Source organism: Anabrus simplex, chromosome 1, assembly GCF_040414725.1.
Source record: "Anabrus simplex isolate iqAnaSimp1 chromosome 1, ASM4041472v1, whole genome shotgun sequence".
Lineage (NCBI taxonomy): Eukaryota > Metazoa > Arthropoda > Insecta > Orthoptera > Tettigoniidae > Anabrus > Anabrus simplex.
In genome coordinates, this window is record NC_090265.1 from 599,428,046 (window position 1) to 599,449,635 (window position 21,590).

At 38.3% G+C, this 21,590-nt stretch overlaps 1 protein-coding gene across 4 annotated transcripts in view; it reads right to left on the bottom strand.

Annotated features, from left to right (window-relative positions):
* Maf1 (repressor of RNA polymerase III transcription Maf1) overlaps nucleotides 1-21,590 on the bottom strand; it is a 131,610-nt gene that overhangs the window by 53,369 nt on the left and 56,651 nt on the right. For all 4 annotated transcript variants that reach the window (XM_067135636.2, XM_067135634.2, XM_067135635.2 and 1 more), the window contains exon 4: nucleotides 11,302-11,426. In XM_067135636.2, coding sequence (XP_066991737.1) covers nucleotides 11,302-11,426 — 125 coding nt within the window. The remainder of the gene's footprint in view (nucleotides 1-11,301; nucleotides 11,427-21,590) is intronic.

Genomic DNA, 21,590 nt, shown 5'->3' on the forward strand with positions numbered 1-21,590 from the left:
AATATACATATATTACATTGTATCACTTTACAATAACAGATTTAATACTAATTAAATTGATAGTAATACAAGAATGACGAGTGATGAGATTAAATTAAGATGAAATAAATTAGATATAATAAAAGGATAAATTCTTAAAACTAATATCCTACGTGTAAAAAGAGGTAATACAAAAAATTTAATAATATTTGAAAAACAAATCGGGTAAGAATTTTAGACTAATCTTCTACCAGAACATCCATGACAATAGAATGATTGTGAGTAGCAGCATCAAGTTTACAGATGATAGTTACTGGTGCATAAAATGTCTCCACAGTGCTTCCTTGAAAGTGCGAATAGCACTTAACCCTCTGATACTTTCGGGGAAGAGGTTCCACTCCCGGCAGGCAATTACTGTGAATGATTTATCGTAGATGGCAGATCTATGGGTAGGTAAAGCAAGGATGGAATTATTAGTAGATCTGGTGTTAAGACTGTGATAAGAAGATAGGTGTTTGAAATATGAAGGTAAAATGGCTGTGAAGAATGAAGGATCTTATGGAGATGGCATAGATCTCACGGATTTCTTGTCAGGGCCAAGATAGGTGGTTATATGAAGGAGTTACATGGTCATAGTACCATAGGTTACAGACGTAACTCACACATGCATTTTGACCACGTTGTAATCTGGTCAATAACTTGCACCCAGCGTCTCTATAAATCATTTTACAATAGTCGAAATGAAAGAAAACCAGAGCTTCTACCACCATTTTTTTGAGTTTTTCAGGAAATAAGTACTTATATCCGTGCAGCATGTGCAATGCACAGAATGTTTTCTGACTGATGTTCGTAATATGCGTTTTCCATAACATGTCATCATCAAAAGTAATGCCTAGGACTTTTAATAATGACGTGAATGGTATGTTAGTATTACATAACCTTATAGATGGAATCTCTGGTCGATTGATCTTTGCGAGTAGTTTCAGGTATCCAAGGATGATGGCTTGCGTTTTTGCTGGGTTTAACGTAAGACCACATACCAAAGACCAAGAAGAAAATGATGTTAGATCCTGATATCCAAACTAGTTCACATGAGAGCAATTAAGTTGGTCCCAACATTTTTTCCTCACCGCAAAAAAGATCAACTGCTAAATGCACATGTTAATTTCTATAGGGAGTATAATTTAAGACTTTGTAGTGGAGCACCGAGGCATAGGAACGCAGCAAAGCAGTGACAGCGAGCAGATGTAGCCATCTCAAAGAAGCAACATGAGTACACCTATAGAAACTAAAATAAAACTAAACTCACCAGCTATATACATGTTCAGGACAAATAAATAAATCAAACAACTAAACTAGTAAATGAAACTGAACTCAAAGAGTATTTACAGAAGATTTTGAGTGATCTCCTTGAGCTGTGATGAAATTTTCACATCTTTTAATGGGATTTCAAAAGACACTTTTCAGTTCATGGACACTGATGGATCACACAGTGTTCCTAACATTTTAAATTCTTCTGCAGTTTGAGAATTATTCCTGTCAACTTTTCCTTTGAGATTTTCCCATAGATAAAAGTCACAGGTGTTTAAATCAGTCAAACGAGGGGACCATAGGCTTTTACTGATGATCTAATCGTCATCGAACACTTCCAGCACCCGTTGGATAGAGCTACGCACCATATGGGCCATTGCACCATCCTGCTGGAAATAGCCGTACCTTTTTTCTTCAGTCAGTTCAGCAAAAAATGGTTCAAGAATGTTGTGAATGTAACGGTTGGAGGTAATCTTGCCCTGAAAAACTACTGGACCGATAATTCGTTTGGCACTAATAGAGCACCATACACCCACATTCACATCGAGCTGAAGTCTCCTTGGCTGTAAAATGTCTGGGTCCTCTGTATCCCAGAAGCTATGGTTCCGTGAACTGACATATCCACACAAATGAAACCATGCTTCATTACTCATAAAACAAAAGTTCAGATCCGTGGTACCATCATGGACATTATTCATTAGCCAATTGCAAAATCTTATTCTTGCAATGAAATCTGTAGGCTGTATGTTATGGACTGAACGAGTCCAACAAGATTGTAAATGTAATCATTTTGTTGCATTACGTGCTGACGAATGTGAAATACCAGTTTTCAGAGCTACTCTCCGAAGCGACTTCTGTGGACTGACTTGCAGTATTGCTTGTGTATCTTCTCAGCTTTCGTGTGCGAGAGCTGCTCTCCTTCACTGTTTTTTCTTATTAGTTACAGAAGCAGTACTACATTACTTGTGAACGAGTTGTTCCATGTAACATTTTGATGGTACTGTAGAACCGGGAAACTGTCTGTGGAATTTCTGAACGCACCTTTTAACTGGTTTCTTCCTCTTGTGCAAATAACAAAAATATTCTCAGCACTGTAGAGTATTTAACCAACGCAATAATAACCTTACAGCATACCTTAAAACTCCAATAGTTACTAGCGAACTATTGTCAGCTCTCGAGCCTTTTTATCACGTCAAGATTGATACAAGCCATATTGCACTCGCTTAGGGATTCCCACGACCTGTGAGAAAAATTTTGAAATCATAATCATCATCATCATCATTTTCAAGCTCCAGTTTCCTGGGGTGGTGTACAAACACTCACTTCTTCCAGTCAAAGTATATTTTCTGTTCCTCTATGTCCTCCCACTTGGCATTCCTCTTTGCTGACCTCTGATTTCACTGTGTCTATCCATCCATTCCTTGGTCTCCCAATGGCGTCTTCCCTTTCACTTATCTGTCAAAGTAATTCCTTGATGTTCCTGTTCCGTCCATCTCCATAACATGTCCAAACCATTGTAGCCTGCATTTTCCTAAAAACTCTGTAACATGTATTTTGATGCTTCATTTCTAATCTTGTTCTTCCTGGTCTTTCAGTACATTGTTCTGATGAATTTCATTTCAATTGACTGGATTTTACTATTTGCCTTGTTTCAAGACCATATGTGAGAATTGTAAAGTCTTCAATTATATTCCCGGTATATAATTGCAAATTGTCCTAGTTCCAAAAAGTAGTTAACATGTTACATATGTTTCTTTTTATTCATTTTGTGGTGATTTTTTTTTATTTTTATAATACCAACCATCCCCTTATTCTATTTCTAATAGTGTTATTTTCTGCCAAACAGTGAATAAACAAGTTTAGGAAAGGTTGCAGGAGTCTACAACAGCCTGCATGTACCACTATTACAATAGCATTAGCTGAGATCAATAAAGTATCTTCTCAGCAGTTTGTTAATATGCTAGAAGTATCTATCTGAAATTACCGATTGTATTCTGCAATGCTTTCTGTTCTCTATGCTCCAGGAATCTACATTAACAACAGAGCAGACTGGTGAGAAGAAAGAAAACAAAAGGTGCTAATTGAAGTAGTCATTTGAATATAAGTGTAAAATTTTATATTTCAAGATAATGAAATCAGTAGAACAGGAAGAACAGAAGGAAAAATCAGCGTGAAAATCTACTCTTTTCTGTTTTTTTTTTCTCAAGACACTCACCAGGAGGGCGAGACGAATTTGTGAGCCATCAAATATCCAGGGGGAGATGGACATACTCAAAGTCACATTCAAGGGTAATGGTTAGTGATTTGCAGATTCATAGAGCCCTGCATCCCACAGGAACGACCAAGCAAAGCTCACAGAAGGAAGAAGTGAAGGGAACTGCCTACCTGCATTACATTCACAACACCACAGATCGAATTGCCAAGGTCCTCCGCAAACACAATACAAAAACCGTGTTTGGTACAGTCACTAAAATTGCTCACAGTCTAGGTAAAACCAAGGACAAATTATTGTCCCCACTTTTACATCCTGGGGTACTTGCAGTAAGGTATACATTGGCCAAATATGTTGGTCCATTGGTACTCGTATCAAGGAACATGAACGTAATATTCGTCTCAACCAGCCAGACAAATCAGCAATAGCTGAGCACGCTCTATCGTCGGGTCATGATGTCATGTTCCAAGATGCTCAAGCTCTTACCCACACTAGACACTACAGGTCCAGGATCATACGGGAAGCTGTAGAAATACGTAGAAATCCTAACAATTTCAACAGGGACACTGGCTAAGTGGTATGTTCCGAGCTGTCAGCGGAGAGATGGCGTGGAATGACATTAGTAGACGAATAGGTTTGAATGGCGTATATAAAAGTAGGAAAGATCACAATATGAAGATTAAGTTGGAATTCAAGAGGACAAACTGGGGCAAATATTCATTTATAGGAAGGGGAGTTAGGGATTGGAATAACTTACCAAGGGAGATGTTCAATAAATTTCCAATTTCTTTGAAATCATTTCGGAAAAGGCTAGGAAAGCAACAGATAGGGAATCTGCCACCTGGGCGACTGCCCTAAATGCAGATCAGTATTGACTGATTGATTGATTGATTGATTGATTGTTGATTGATATTAAGTAATAACTGGTTGCCAGCCATTAAGGATTTACATAGGTAGTTCCCTTCCCTATTGTTATTTCGCTGCAGTGTTTTCCAAATTCGTACGTTCCTCATCGTTAGATGTTTCATTCCAGGCTTGTGTCAATGTCATACCTTCATAAGGGAAAGGCCAAGCATAGTGAGGAAGTGAAAGCTCAGGGCCTAAACCAAGAAATTCAAATAGACTAAGGTACAGAGAAATGTGAGGACTTTGAAGACAAGCAAAGTAGAAAAAAAAGCTCCTGGAGCAGCAAGCAGAAAAAATACTGAATGATGATAACACAAATAAATAAATAAATAAATAAATAAATAAATAAATAAATAAATAAATAAATAAATAAATAAATAAATAAATAAATAAATAAATAAATAAATAAATAAATAAATAAATAAATAAATAAATAAATAAATAAATAAATAAATAAATAAATAAATAAATAAATAAATAAATAAATAAATAAATAAATAAATAAATAAATAAATAAATAAATAAATAAATAAATAAATAAATAAATAAATAAATAAATAAATAAATAAATAAATAAATAAATAAATAAATAAATAAATAAATAAATAAATAAATAAATAAATAAATAAATAAATAAATAAATAAATAAATAAATAAATAAATAAATAAATAAATAAATAAATAAATAAATAAATAAATAAATAAATAAATAAATAAATAAATAAATAAATAAATAAATAAATAAATAAATAAATAAATAAATAAATAAATAAATAAATAAATAAATAAATAAATAAATAAATAAATAAATAAATAAATAAATAAATAAATAAATAAATAAATAAATAAATAAATAAATAAATAAATATCTTAATGTTTAGTAGCAATATGATAGCTTTGTTCAATACAGTACAAGCCCGGTTAAACGAAGTGGGTGGGAAACTCTTTTGGATAACGATTTCTTCAGTTAAGACATGAACATTATCTATTACTATTTTAAAAATCTAATTGCAATGTTACTCTGAAATGTTTTGAAGGCCAAATGAATTCAAAACTCTCTTAGTAGGCTGCACTTATGTTCTTTACTAATTAAAATTACATTTTTAGGATTACAGTACAGCAATATATACAGTACAAGTCCGCTATAGTGAGAACTCCGTTGTAACAACAGCTTTTTCTGTCCCTTGAAAATTCGTATATTTAAGTGTGCATTATCCTTTGGTTACAGCGAGAATCCTATTACTGATGCATTTGTTATTACGAGCCATTTAGCATGTTATTTTTTCTGTTTTCGTATTTATGCACTCCAGCAATTATATTGAATGCAACCAATAATCTTCGGTATAGTTTTCGCTCTATGTGTACTAGCGAGCTCTCTCATCGACATTCGAACTCGAAGGGGATGTCGTCATCGATTAGTAATACTCGTCAACTGGAGTTCTGTAAACATAATTTGAAAATGAAAGAGAAAATGTTTCTGTATTTTAAATGAGTGAACAACATGGCCAATAACAGTAGTTGTTAGTAATAAAATCTGAAGTAAACAATCGCTTAATTTAAATGCTATGTACTGAAATTAAGTAAGAATGTGATACACCTCAAAATACGGCACAGAGTGGATGACCGATTTCAAAGGTTAGTTTATTCAGTCAAATCTCGTTACGACGTTTCTGCAGGGGGCAAGGAAAGAAAATGTGTTAGGCGAGAAAAACTACTGAATACATGAATCAGAACTATCGAACAGGGATATGTAAACACTTTATATGTTTATTCGCTTTCTTGTTTGTTTTTTTCTGACCAGCGTGCATTTTTACATTGTGTATGTACAGGAACAGTGAAAGATATAGCCTATTTACCATTTCTAAAGATGAGAATATCAAAAGACGTGGAAAATATGAGAGAAAAATACAAATACTTTTTCCACTGGGTCTTGGTCACACTCTTCGACCATGAATTATTAGGAGGTTAAACTCGGCTATGTACGAGAGGATTACTTTGACCGTCACCTCGAATGCGACAACATTTCAATCGTCTTGAGTCGAAACTAGAAGGTGTGAGCTTCAACATACGTGCCACCATTTAAAGATGCCTGTCCACTTTCTTGATTTTAATTTTATCTTCACGATTTTTCCAGTATTCATAACTGAGCTACACAAATATGCACCATGCTAGTCAACTTTAAAAGATTATGTTCCTAATCTGTACTTAGGCTATCACACGAAAAATATTCACTACCCTTCACTTTATCACTCAACACAGAATAAATTTCTAACTTCTGAACGGAATGCTAAATACAGCACAAAAAGGGCTTTCCGAGTTATTCAGAAATATCAATGAAAACAAAGAGAAAAATTGAACTTCCTGGAGATTAAAGACTTGCTTCCCAAAGGTGAAATTTACTCTGTAAAGTTAGATTTTCAAGGCCATTTCTCCTAACTTTCTCCGACCAGCCTCCTGTTACGAGGGCTTTAATCTCTGTTGGAAATCACGTTCCTTTCATAAGGCATGACAAAGAACATTTTCAGGGCTGGGAAAAATGTGATCCTACTAAGTGGTAGTCGTGAAAATTTGTGACATGATAAGCAAAGTATTTTTATATAGATTTAATATGACGTTAATTAGGACTTTGAATTTACAACCTGCTAAGCAAAATCCACTAACGAGGTTTCGCTGTGTTTTCTCGCGTCAATTTCGGAAAGGCTATAGTAAATTTATACCAAAAAGTTTATCATTCGGCCTACTCTACTGGCGCTTGAAATATGTAGGTTAAGTTTAGTTAGATAATGCTATTTGAATAAGAAACCTAAAAAGTTTTCCACAGAAGCTACTGGAGCGATACTACTACAATTTTTCAGAATGAAATTGAACATATGCGTTCACGTCTTGGAATTAGAAAAATTACTACCGAATATGCCGCAGTATGGAAATCTGCGAAAATGCAAGTTTTGAACAAACAGATTGCCATTTCATACCGTTTTTAATGTATACAGAGGCCCCCTCCACAGTTTTACGAAAAATTTGATGTAACGACAATCCGCTATAGCGAGTAAATTGTTCACTGTTATGAATTCTCGCTGTAACGGACTCCTACAGTACTTCATATGAATTACTAATTCAAGAAACTCAGTAATTTTCGTTTGTTTCTCGTGTTCCTCTCAATGTTTTTCAAGCCCCGCCATCTTTTCATTAGAAGAACTTCAGCCGCAATGACTCACTGCACTGTTCAACAAATCTTTGGGCAACTAAAATAACATCACAGGTACATACTATCATTTCTGCGTTGATTTTAAAAGTAATAATGTCCAGTAAACAGTAGGCAACAGCTGGTAAAACGGTCACGTTTAATTTTCACATTAAAAAAAAAAAAAAGCAAGGCATTAAATACTGTAGACATAACAAACTCTTAACTTATGCTTACCTATAGTGCTACATAACCATCGTCAACTGTCACTCTGTTGTTCACATCATTTACTTTAGGCTCTTCAATCAAGTCAGCATTTGACTGCGACACTGTTTCTAAAATTTATTGATCTGGGATTTTTTCTAAATCTCCCGCAACAACCCATTCATCTACCTCGCATGCCTCCATGTCTTTGCATCCGGGGATTCCTTTTACCATTTCTGCCAAATTTTCAAAACTTCCCAAGTCGTCTCCTTCAGGCCCATCATAAAGTTTTCTCCAGTTTCTGCTTTCACATTATCCCACGCCCCTACACACCAATAAATTAGGCGTTTCACATTTACTGACTTCAGCACTTCATTCGCCGTTTTGTTCTGTGAATTACTACCTTGCAGAATGGTTATCAACAACAGCCCACGATAGTGCTGGTTTTTTTTTTTGCTATTGGCTTTACGTTGCGCCGACACAGATAGGTCTTATGGCGACGACTGGATAAGAAAGGCCTTGAAAGTGGAAGGAAGCGGCCGTGTCCTTAATTAAGGTACAGCCCGCCTGGAGTGAAAATGGGAAACCACGGAAAACCATCCTCAGGCTGCCACCAGTGGAATTCGAACCCACTATCTCCCAGATGCAAGCTCACAGCCGCGCGCCCCTAACCGCACGGCCGCAGTGTTGTTCAAATGTGTCTATTACACACTGATCCAGTGGCTGAATTAGACTGGTATATTTGGAGGAAGGAAATGCGCAACATCACCATTTTTTAACTTGCAAGGATGCATTGGCGCAGTTTTTTTTTTTTTTTTTTTACAATTTGCCTTACTATGTCGCACCGCCACAGATAGGTTTTATGGCAACAATGGGTTAGGAAAGGGCTAGGAATAGGAATGAAGTGGCCGTGGCCTTCATTAAGGTACAGCCCCAGCATTTGCCTGGTGTGAAAATGGGAAACTACGGAAAACTATCTTTAGGGCTGCCGACAGTTGAGTTCAAACCCACTATCTGCTGACTGCAAGCTCACAGCTGCGCAACCCTAACCGCACCACCACTTGCACAGTTTGTCATAAAAATAAGATTGCTTTTTTCGGTAGACCTTTTCCAGTTCAACTGATCACTAAACCATTCGACAAAGAGTTAAAATAACATCCAAGCATTTACTTTTGGCTCTATTAAAAACGGGTCGAGAATCTCGGACAACATCCTTTAAGGCTCAAGGTTTTTTCAATTTCCCAGTATACGCTGGGGGCAGTCTGTGTGTGCCAGAAACATTTGATGCCAAAAGAACAGTTATCCATACTTTTCTTTTTTTTCCCCATTTTGTGTTCCAGGGCCAACTTTTGAGCTTTTTTAAGCAACATCTTGAAATTAACAGCCATTTCATCAGCATTGTAAATTTGGCCCTTAGAGTCGAATTGGGTGCAATTTTCAAACTCTGTTTTGAAAATGTCACATAACTTTTCTCCACATAAATTTAATTGTCAAATGACGAATAATGTTTTAAACCTATCTTACCACCCAGAGCTTGTGCAAAAATCTTTCCCTTCCTCATCCAACAACTGAGCTAACATTTTAGCTTTTTTCTTGCAGCATCAGGCCTGTCAAACAGCATGCCTTTTACTAGTTGTTGGTGAATCAAAGATAAAGAGCTTTGCCTACTTTTTCAAAATAGATGTTTTCAGTGTCTTTCTATAAGGACATTTCACAGCTTTATCTAGAAATTTTGATTACACGCAATAATAATAATAATAATAATAATAATAATAATAATAATAATAATAATAATAATAATAATAATAATAAAAAAGAAAATGTCTGCACTCATCTGATCTGTGAGTTTCACTGGGATTAACCCCCTGATCGTGAGCTAAAACTTGTAGGCGGTTTAGTGCCAGGTGAAAACTAGGTGAAGACTTCAACGGCCACACACAAAACAGGCCAGTTCATTAAATGGTCTTCCTTCATAGCATGAATATAAATGCTGCTCTCTCACAGTTTCATTATCTGTTGTCATTCGTCAACTAAGAGATAAGTACCCTTTCATACGTGTTATAAATTTGACACCATGATCTCATAACATGAAATGCAAATAACATGTTTTCTTCATGTGACTGCTAGCTCCTGACAAGAAATACGGAATAGCTCGGAGAGACTGGAGCACAAATAAAAAAACGAAAAATGGATAAAACACTAAATTCCGTTATATTAAATCTAGAATTCCGCCAAAAAATCCGCTGTCCGCTAAATTATATATTTCTCCGCCGACAGTCTTCTAATTCCGCCAAATTTAGCAGAAAATCCGCTAAGTTGGCAACACTGATTCTGAAACAATAGAAATACCAACTCCGCAATTAGCCAGAACAGTTTTCCATAAACTTCCTTTTTTCAACTTCTTTGATAGCATCCAATTTATCAGTGAAAGAAATCATAACATGCTTCTGCTTAATTGCCATACCACAAAAATGCACATGCAACATGGAAATCAACCACCACTTTCTCAAATCTGCATTCATGTAGTTGGCAGAGTAGCTATATTTAGACGGGGGAGTCAGTGGCTGGGGAATTAACTCAAAGTCAGTCATCCTTCTCTCCGCTAGCATGCTCTTGCCCTTGTGATTATTAATGTGAAGTACAGTACGTGCTTTTTTGATTTGCGATTTTGGAGCCATAACCTGGGTTTTGGTTAACCAGGATTTTACTGTAGATGGAATACATATGCTGTTTACTTCTCCTTGAAATAATTACCAGTATGTCTTAATAATATATGAATATGTGTTAATTCACACTATATATCACGGATAATGTATTTGCCCAGCTTATCTGTACGTAGAAATTGAAAATAGTTACGGCTTCTGCTTGATGATTTCTGTTCATTAATATTATGCAGCTGGCAGTAGTAATATTACCACCATACTTTGTGCACCTGTGAGCTGTTGTTAGTAATATTACTACAGCGAACTTTCAAAGTCAAGCACTCAGCTAGTTCTGACGTGAATTTTATAATTTTATATGTTATATTTATAACATTTTATAATTACAAGCAGAAACTGACAGAATTTGTGGTTATTTTCCCAAGAGTCTAAATAATGCCAACAGAAGGGAGTGACAAAAAATAGTCCACGAGCATATGTAATATATATACATGCATATACTACATATTCACCAACCTACCCAGCTCCCTGGCTGATTGATCAGCACACCGCCTTTGGATCAGTCGGTCCTGGGTTCTATTCCCAGTCCGATCAGGGATTTTACCTGCGTATGCTTAATTCCTCTGGTTCGGGAACTGGGTAAGTGTTTGTCTCGATACACTTCTTTTCGTCTGCATACAACATAGCACACTACCAACCACCACAGAAACACACAATATTGAATATTTCCCTTCACATTGGATTGGTGTCAGGAAGGACATCTGGCCATAAAAATGGCCCAAATCAACATCAAGTGCTCGCCTCAATAAATTGGGGAAGAATAAGAATAAGAATAAGAAGACACCAACCTGTAGATGTCACAGTCATTCATGGAAATCTCATCCTCAACAGCAGCCCACAACTGTGCTCGAAGAGATCCATACTGCTCACCAGCTGTAGTACTCAAGTTGCTGTCAACAGTATTCATCACCCACTGTAAAAAATATTTTTTAAAATCAAACACAAAATACATATTGGTTTGGCCTTCTATCCTTGCTCCCTTGGGACTTTTACCATTCTGTGAAGTGGATTTAAAATAAAATTTAATGAATGAATGAACCAACTTCAATGACAGATGACTTGTGAATTGCTTCTATGAAAAATGTAATAATAATGTTATTGATTTTACATCCTATTAATAACTTTCACACTTTTCAGAGATGCCTAAAGTGCCAGAATTTTGACCTGGGTAAATGTTTACCAATTTCTCCCCAGTGTGCACAGTTAACATTGCTCTAGCAGTTGTTGCTGTGTCATATTCGTTGCTAGAGGCATACTTAGTTCCTTGAAAATACCACTAACTGAGGGGAGGGGCGAAGCGAGGGTGCGCAATTGAGGCATTTATTGCAATGTCAATAAATAAACTATTTGTTGCTGTGCTAATATTCAAAGTTTAGTGATGGGTGGAGTGTGTCCACAGGTTGCGAGGTAAAGATAAGTAATTTTAACGATTTTAAGAATAATTTTGTAACTATATTTACCTTGTGAAAATTCCAGGTTAATAACAACAGAAAAAAATTGTGTAGAGTGCGGGCATACTATGAAATTAAATATTCAGCAAGGAAATAAATATTTTTAAAGGTGTTATTGGAAGAATAATGGTGTTAAGTGTGGTGGTACGTTAATGCGAAGAAGAAAACATGTTTTGATAACGATAAACTTTGATTACATAAAATTGGTTATTTCGTTGTGGTGTACTTTAGCGAAACCAAGATTTGCTGTACTGAAAAACAAATTAGTGTAACAAGGTCTGATGAGTGACAGGACCACTAGTCTGCTTTTGTTAGGTGAGGTCCGAGACTAGCACAGCAAGCACAGGGGGTCTGGGGGGTGTAACAAGTAGTAATAGAGTGGATAAAACTTGAATTAATGAACAATGTGGTTATTTTCACCATATGTAACAGAGCCCTGTGGCCATGCATGATTTAAGCTCTACTGGAAACAATATCAAGTTTTTATCTACGTCACCATCAACCAACAAGAGCACAGCAAACAGTTGCATTTTGCAGATTTATACAGTCTTGGTTTTATTCTTCTAGTTAAATAAGAATATCACCACTGCTTTATTTTCAGCATTAAGGGGTTAAACTTTATTTAAGGGTGTGTATATAATAAAAACAACATAGGCTTTGAGAGAGAGAGAGAGAGAGAGAGAGAGAGAGAGAGATAATTTATGCTTCATTGTCAGCTATATTATGCCACCTTCATCCTTCACAAATCTGGTGTTTACTTGATCTCTCTTTTAGTTTCTTAAGATACCATACAGTAATTTCCTGCTGCCCTGCGTATCATCTCTCAATTTCTGTGTGTATAAGGCCCAGCTTTTCTTCCTCCACTACTTTCTTGGCCAAATCCTTTGCCTCCACATATTTTCTTCTACTTTCTTCAGTCTTAGATGTTTTCCATGCTTTTCATGCCATTTTCTTTTCCTTCACTTTAATCTTTACCCTATCATGCCACCAGTGTGTTTCTTTGTCTTTCACATTTCCTGATGTTCTACCACACACCTTTTCTGCACATCCAACCAGTGCTTCCTTAAATCCTTTCCATTCCTCTTCAACATTCCCCACCTCTGTCCTGGGTACCAAGGGTATTATTTCCCTTTGAAATTCTTCTTGTATGCTTTTCTCCTTCAACTTCCATACTTTAATTCTTTTCTCTCTTCTTAATTGGGGTTTTTCCATCTTTCCAATTTTCCTATCACAACTCTATGATCTCCACCAAAGGCTTCTTCAGGCATGGCTGTTACATCTACAAGGTTCTTCCGGTGTTCTTTCCCTATGATTATATAATCAATCATGGTCTTTGTTCGTCTGTCTCCCCAACCATACCTTGTAATCTTCTGACTGTTCTTCCTAAACCAGGTGTTTCCAACAATCATTTGATTCCTCATGCAAAAATCCACCAACAACTCGCCTTCTGGATTTACATTTCCATATCCAAAGGGCCCTACAACATCTTCCTTTCCTTGTCTTTCCATTCCAACTTGTGCATTTAGATCTCCCATCAATAGTACTTCCTTATCTTCTATCTGTCTCTCCACTTCCTCTAAGAAGTCCTCTAGATGCTCATCTATGCAACCAGTTTGTGGGTCATACAACTGAAATAGATCTTTCACGCCATTTTCAAACTGGAGTCTCATCATCATCATCCTATCACTGACGTACTTTGTATATTCCACATATTCTTGGATTTCTCTTCTAAGTATGATGGCCACTCCATTTTTTGCTTCAGGTCCTCCGCTGTAACACAGCCTGTATCCTTCTCTCAGAGGGATCTCTACTGTACCCCTCTTCTTGGTCTCGCACAGTCCAAGTATGGCTATATCTTTTTCTACCATGAAGTCAACCAGTTCTTCTGTCTTTCCCGTCAATGTCAGTACATTTACTGTTGCAATTTTAAAGTAGTTTGGTGCTGGTTGCCCATTTTTTACAGTTCCCCCAGCACCTGAAGAGCTGCACGTCGCTTTTAGCAGGGGACGCCCTAATCTTTTCCGAGGCACCATATCTGCTTTGTCCATAAAAAAAAAAACCACCACCTTCATTTCGGTTCTCCTCATTCAAATTTTAACTCTTGTCTTGCGCCGACTTCGACTACTTCAATCATGACCTGAATTTTTTCATTTTAAAAATAGCGCACTGTGCACATATGTTTTCATTTGTTTTTCCGATATTGCGCTCTTTACTATATTTTTTTCTCTTTACAATTGTTTTTTCAAGTCAACTGTTTTCCAAGAATTCAGCAGTAACACAATTACTCATTCAATTATACTGAATTGCGTTGTATGTATCTATATATACGTACTTAATTTCCCGCAACCGAGGCAAATACTGGATCTTCAGGATATTCTCCATTCTACTTTGGCGTTCGAGACTACAGTGCATGACCTTGAGTGTGCCGCGCTGATCACCGGGAACTGGCAGTTTGCTTCTATAAATCTATTCGTCTTCGACTTCCAACATATTGATAGATCTTCATATGTTGTTCGATAGTGCTGTGACTTTGTGCCTGACGGTTTGTAAAAACTGACCCATTTGACCGTTCACCGCTGTTCATAAACATTGTGAGACTTTACCTATCATTGCGTGTACTGTACTACCATTCATAAAATTACGCACTGTTTTCTTTTAAGTAACTCACAGTTTCTACCCCCATCATCATTTTATATTGCCTCTTATACCGATCCAGAGTTCACTTAATCTTTTTCTTTTTCATATGCATTGTTTTTCATGTTTTCTTTTTTTATGTTTTGATCGGCTGACGATGACCTGGACTATGGTCGAAACCGGTCCCAATTCTAATTACTATTAAATAAGAATGTAATCACTACATTTCTTTCTCTTATGTATTGAATAGGTTGAACCTCTTTTTCAATTATTCAATTTTAACGAAAGAATGCCAAAAAAGGTGATGGAAATGCAAATCCAAGGAAGGAGAGGCCGTGGACGACCACGATTGAGATGGAAGGATACCATCCAACGCAGCATTATAGAAAGAAACCAGGACTGGGACACAGTGTTGGAGGAGGAGTGGTGGAAAGACCGAAGAAAGTGGAGAGGAACTATATTTGCCCCTACACAGCTACAGCTGGATAAAGGGAAATGATGATGATGATGATATCAGCTATATTGGTTTAGCTATATCGTGTTGCAGTTGGTGATGACATCCAGCTGTGTTAAATTCTAAAACTGATATAGCATTGTACATATTTCAGCCAACGGCAGTCGCTATTGATGCCAGTGGTGGGTAAAATCACAAACGATTTATATCAGGTTATAGAAGTAAATATATTTCTGGGGATCAGTTAGTGGGTCCCTGGCCACGCTCAGGAACACATCACTCTCCAAGAAGTCTTGGAAGGTAAGATTATATTATTTACTTTGTATACTATACGATTAAGGGTGGAGAGAGCATAATAAAGACTTACTTTATCCTGCAGGAGTTATTATACCTGCTGAACATCTTCAAATATCAGTGGACTGAGCTGGCATCGAACCTGCCAACTTGAGCTCAGAAGGCCAACACTCTACCTATTTGAGCTACTAAGCCTGGCATGAAAATTTTACTGTTATTGGTTCATAACATCACTACCTCCAGCATTATTACATTTGAGTCTTTCTACATAAATATTGCTGATCTAAAATTTCAGCTTTGTCATGCTTGTTGCCAAATCATTACATTAACCATGTAAAATACCAGGATTTTGAATCCAGTTTTAAAAAACTATCACATTTACTCGAGTATTAGACTCCCCCCTCCCCTGGCTTTTCGAGAGGAAGAAAATGAACAAAATAAGTCTTGCATACAAGACCACCCCCAACGTAATTCGTCAGAGAAGAACAAATATTTCACTTCGAAGCAGGTACAAGTCTTATTGCAGCTCTGATAACATCGCACACATTTGTGAACAGTTCCGTCAGTACGACCCTCGCAATGAAAACACACGTTGAAGTCATGCGGTACATCTGTGTTTTGTAATTACGAAATGTCCGCCTCCGTAGCGTAGGCCTGGTGCAGCTCTGATGACGTCGCACAAATAGGTGAATAGTTTCATGTCCGACCCGCGCATTGCAAGCATCCATCAGTCATGCTATATGTTTGCGTTTTGTAGCTAAGAATATACACCAGCGTAATGGTTAGCACAATTAGCTATCGTTCTCGGGAGTCTGAGTTTGATTCCTGATACCATACTGCCAGAGATTTTTGAATGGCAGGAAGGTTGATATGCAGTAAGAATGGTACATTTAACTCCCCTCCACTGGGGGCGTGTCTAAGAAAGAGCTTTAGTTCAGCAAACATTCCTTAACTGTAAGTAAAAATAGCAATCACTTTTATTATGCACAGAGCAGTATTTAGATATATAGTAGAGGTTTAAGGTTTTCATCGTAGTTGAGAAATATTCATGGTTGTTGCTATTAATATAGCAGGCGAGATCATTAACAAAGTGATTGTTTAATATCCCATAACTTGGGCCAATATGCCTGTAGGTATTTTTTTGGAGAGAAGTAAGTTTAAAACGTAATAAAAACTATCTAATCATAATAAATGTTTTACTCGGCAACATACCTAACAAATAATAAAAATAATATTGATTTTATATTCCCACTTACTTTTAGCGATTTTCGTAGACACCATACAAAACATTAAAACATTTTTAAAATGGAGATGACGAACATAAAAAATTAAACATTATGATAATAAAACATAACCGCCACACCTGCAATATCCATAAATGCAGCAAACTTTCCTGTAATTTATTCTTATTCTTTCCATCATGGAACTTTTGGCACTATCCGGGCAAACTTAACCTAAGCAACATGGTCTTTCTTATCCAATTTACGGCTGTTTAGGTAAATCCTGATATGATAAATGTAGAGAACAAGCATGCAATGTATACTTAAAAATAAGGGTCTGACTCTCAACAGCTGCAGTTATCAAAAGAATGTTTCCATTCACTATGAATTACATTTGGAAGTACAACTCATAACATACGCTAGTTATCATCTGGTGGTTTGACATGCTTTCTACAGCACAGCTTTATTTGGAAGCAATGGCTTCTGCTTCACATACACCAACTGGGAATATCAGAGACCATCTCCAGAAACCATTTGGGAATAGATTCACACTACCTGGAATCTATAGTCGGGAATGAAACTATTTTGAAAAGGTTAAAAAAAAAAGACGAGACCTCGAATGCTCTCGATTGCAGTGCATTCCTGACGAGATGGCAGTGAAGATGACGTCACTTGGAAAGACGACACGCCAGTAGCAGGGAAGTTGGTGGTGCAAGACGATAATTCAAATGAAAGCAGTGATCAGGTTTACTCATGTTTACTGTGTGGTAGACCTATTACTCAACTGACAGAGACAAATGACTGGCCATTAAGTTATTTTGTATTAATTTGCAAAATATTATAATATGATACCCTTATCCCTTTTCTCTACGGGGTCAAGTATGAAGCGAGACGAATCTTCGTAGCATGTTTTTACAATCGTATGCCCTTCCTGACGTCAACCTCATCAGAGGAATTACTGAGATGAAACAAATGACGTGACTTGAGTAACTAAAACTGACTATATTTACTTTATATGTAGGCCTAAAAGTAGTGTTCACCATATGTCATCTTTTTACATTTAGAACTACTGCCATTTAACGAAAATAGCCAGTATAACTCGAATACATTCATAAGAATAGTGTACAATGTTTACATACACAATTTATAGCTCATTATAGGCTAGAATTCATGTGTTCACTGCACAAAATTTGTGTTATCGCATATTGGACCCCCCTTTACATTTTTTGGCTGTAAAAGTGGGTAAAAAAGGAGTCTAATATGCGAGTAATTACAGTAATTCTTCTTAGCCTACTGGCCTCTTACAGTCTAACCATTAAATTTTCTTCATGCCTATTCTTATACCGTTCAGCATATCTTTGACCAGTAATTTACCTTCGTGGATCAGTGTAGAGTGTCTGCCTCCACACCCCAAGATCACAAGTTCCAGCCACAGTAGTCAGATTTTTGAAGGACGTTAAAAAAATGTCCATTCAGTACTCCACGTCATAAGATGTCGTCATATATAAGACACACTTAGCAACACACTCAGCATTTACATGACAACATTAATTGAAACTCAGCAACAGTCTGCCTAACAGAGTTCCAGTATCTCTGTCAGATGGTACAGCAAAATGAAGACAGCGTACCACATACCAACTGATGAATGGTGGCTACACAATTGGCCTAAAAGACAGTGGCTTGATTGGCTCACTGAACTGGTGGTGGTGGTGGTGGTGGTGGTGGTGGTGGTGGTGGTGGTGGTGGTGGTGGTGGTGGTGGTGGTGGTGGTGGTGGTGGTGGTGGTGGTGGTGGTGGTGGTGGTGGTGGTGGTGGTGGTGGTGGTGGTGGTGGTGGTGGTGGTGGTGGTGGTGGTGGTGGTGGTGGTGGTGGTGGTGGTGGTGGTGGTGGTGGTGGTGGTGGTGGTGGTGGTGGTGGTGGTGGTGGTGGTGGTGGTGGTGGTGGTGGTGGTGGTGGTGGTGGTGGTGGTGGTGGTGGTGGTGGTGGTGGTGGTGGTGGTGGTGGTGGTGGTGGTGGTGGTGGTGGTGGTGGTGGTGGTGGTGGTGGTGGTGGTGGTGGTGGTGGTGGTGGTGGTGGTGGTGGTGGTGGTGGTGGTGGTGGTGGTGGTGGTGGTGGTGGTGGTGGTGGTGGTGGTGGTGGTGGTGGTGGTGGTGGTGGTGGTGGTGGTGGTGGTGGTGGTGGTGGTGGTGGTGGTGGTGGTGGTGGTGGTGGTGGTGGTGGTGGTGGTGGTGGTGGTGGTGGTGGTGGTGGTGGTGGTGGTGGTGGTGGTGGTGGTGGTGGTGGTGGTGGTGGTGGTGGTGGTGGTGGTGGTGGTGGTGGTGGTGGTGGTGGTGGTGGTGGTGGTGGTGGTGGTGGTGGTGGTGGTGGTGGTGGTGGTGGTGGTGGTGGTGGTGGTGGTGGTGGTGGTGGTGGTGGTGGTGGTGGTGGTGGTGGTGGTGGTGGTGGTGGTGGTGGTGGTGGTGGTGGTGGTGGTGGTGGTGGTGGTGGTGGTGGTGGTGGTGGTGGTGGTGGTGGTGGTGGTGGTGGTGGTGGTGGTGGTGGTGGTGGTGGTGGTGGTGGTGGTGGTGGTGGTGGTGGTGGTGGTGGTGGTGGTGGTGGTGGTGGTGGTGGTGGTGGTGGTGGTGGTGGTGGTGGTGGTGGTGGTGTTGTTGTTGTTTAAATCATACCTGCCAACTTTTGAAAAGGGCTATCAGTAAAACTCACATGCGACAAAAATCTAACAATTTTCTAAATATCCCGGCTTACATGTTATAATCACATGTTATAAATCTCATTTTTGGTCTTTACTGAAAATTTACAGTTCAAAAATAATAAAGGTGTTCTTTAATCCACCTATTCAATACTTTAATGTCCACTTCTATAGTGCTATTAAAACAATCGTTCTGACAGTTCGCAGCACGTGGCGCCGATACAAGGAGTGGGAGCGCTGTGTTGCCACATGATCCGGCAGGAGTTACTACATCACAGTTAACATCTCTCGTTCTGCGCTAGGCTCTGCGGAAAATAATATCCATTAACGGCGATCATGAAAGAGTTAGAAAAACATTAAATATCGTTGCCATTATTCCAAGGTGGATCAGCAGTAATTTTATTAGCTCAAATATCGTAAGACAAACTCCTCATTCCCCTTCCTCATAGGCTTTAATCAGTCTATCTCCGGAAGATTTATTTTTATTTTTATTAGATTTCAGTATCAGAATGGCATTTTGACAGGCCTGCTCAACATTCTGGGTTCAAATCCGGGTGAGGGTGAGAAAAATATCTAAGAGATTTTCGTACAAAGAGGAGAAATCGTTCAGACCCTGTCACAGGCAACGGCACAATTTAAGATGCCAGCTATAGTTGGAATTAAGAGTTGTGCGAGGTAAAAGTCAGTCTTGTCGTTTCAAGTGCCTTTAAACTTGCAATCATTTTATTGAAATCCGAAGTAAAATAAAAAAAGTATTTATTCTAACCATAGATCATGATTCCTAATTTCTAAAATCTCACATGCCTTGTCTAAAATTCGAAAAATCGAAGTCCATCCACCTTAATGAGAAGAAAGCACAGAAGAAGAAGAATGTATAATTTATTATTTTCAGAGACAAAAATAATAATCATTATCAAAATTTCGAAGGGTGCTGTAAACACCTCTTATACTTCAATTCAAACATTAGCTTTACAAGGCAATTTTGTCGACTTCATGCTAAAACTGGAAAATTTGCATTACCAATTTTCAAGAAAAATCCGAAATTACATTTTATGCATATGATACTGATTATCAGAAAACAGACTCCCGTTCTGATTACTCAGCCTTAAAATGCAGTTTGGAGAGGTTCATCACAGTGGAAAATTACTCACCTTCACGGTGTGAGTGGAGCAACTCCCAGGGAGGAATCGCTTTCTTCACCTGCGGAGCTGGAGCTGGAACCGAGGGAGATGATAATTTCTTCCACACGGTGTTCCAAAACTCCTTCCTTTTTCCACTGCTTCTGCGTCAGTCCCCATGTGTGTTTCACCACAGAGGCCCATTTTTCTGCAGTAACATTCTCAATACCCCTCAGTCTCTCTATTTCAGTGATAGTGAACCTCTTGTTGTTCTCAGCTACGTAACCCTTCACTTGTGACCAAATATTTTCTATGGGGCTCAAATGGGCATGGTAAGGAGGCAGCCTGATCACCTGGTGGCCATTCATTTTTGCAATCTCATCGATGACATAAACGGGTTTCGGTTTGTATGCTGTCACAAGCTCCATTAGCTCTGACTTTGTAGTACAAGGTTCAATGGTAATATCTGTGTTCCGAGGCAAGACATTTCTTTCCACCCAAGCCAGCATGTCAGCTTTTCTCGTCTGCATTGTTGGGGCTCTGTCCGCTATTACAGAATGGTATGGAGCATTATCCATAACAATGGTGGACTTGGGAGGAATGTTTTTAAGGAGAGAATTTTCAAACCATGCCGTAAAGGAAGCAGCATTCATTTCTTCGTGGTAGTCCCCTGTTTTTCGCGACCGAAACATGAGGAAACAATTTGGAACGAAGCCTCGTGCAGTGCCAGCATGCAGGACAATGATCCTACCTCTCTTTCCTAACGGGGCTTTCATTGTGCTTTCTGGTGTTCTGTCTGACCACCCCTTGGTTAAGTTGTGGCCAGCGTTTACAAATGTTTCATCAAGCCACACAATGCTTTCGTAATCTGCATTAGCTACGATATCATGTCTATCCTTCAACACAGTTCGGTTTGAGTATTTTTCAAAATGAAATCCTAACTTACGAAGGGAGATTCGAAGGGAAGACGCACTACCAAAAAACAATTTATCTTCTCTAAGACTCTTATGTAGTTTTCGTAGTGTTGGGTGTTCCTTTCTCTTGTAATAGGCATATATATGCCGTCGAATTGCTCCTTCTTGGAAACCATCCATACTGGTCACATGTTTGTCATAGTGTCGGGTTTTGCCCGGTGTTGATAACCCGTCATGTGATGGTCCAGATACATCCACTCCCTCTCTTTCCCCTTCACCTTCTTCCCAAGGCTCCTTTCCTTT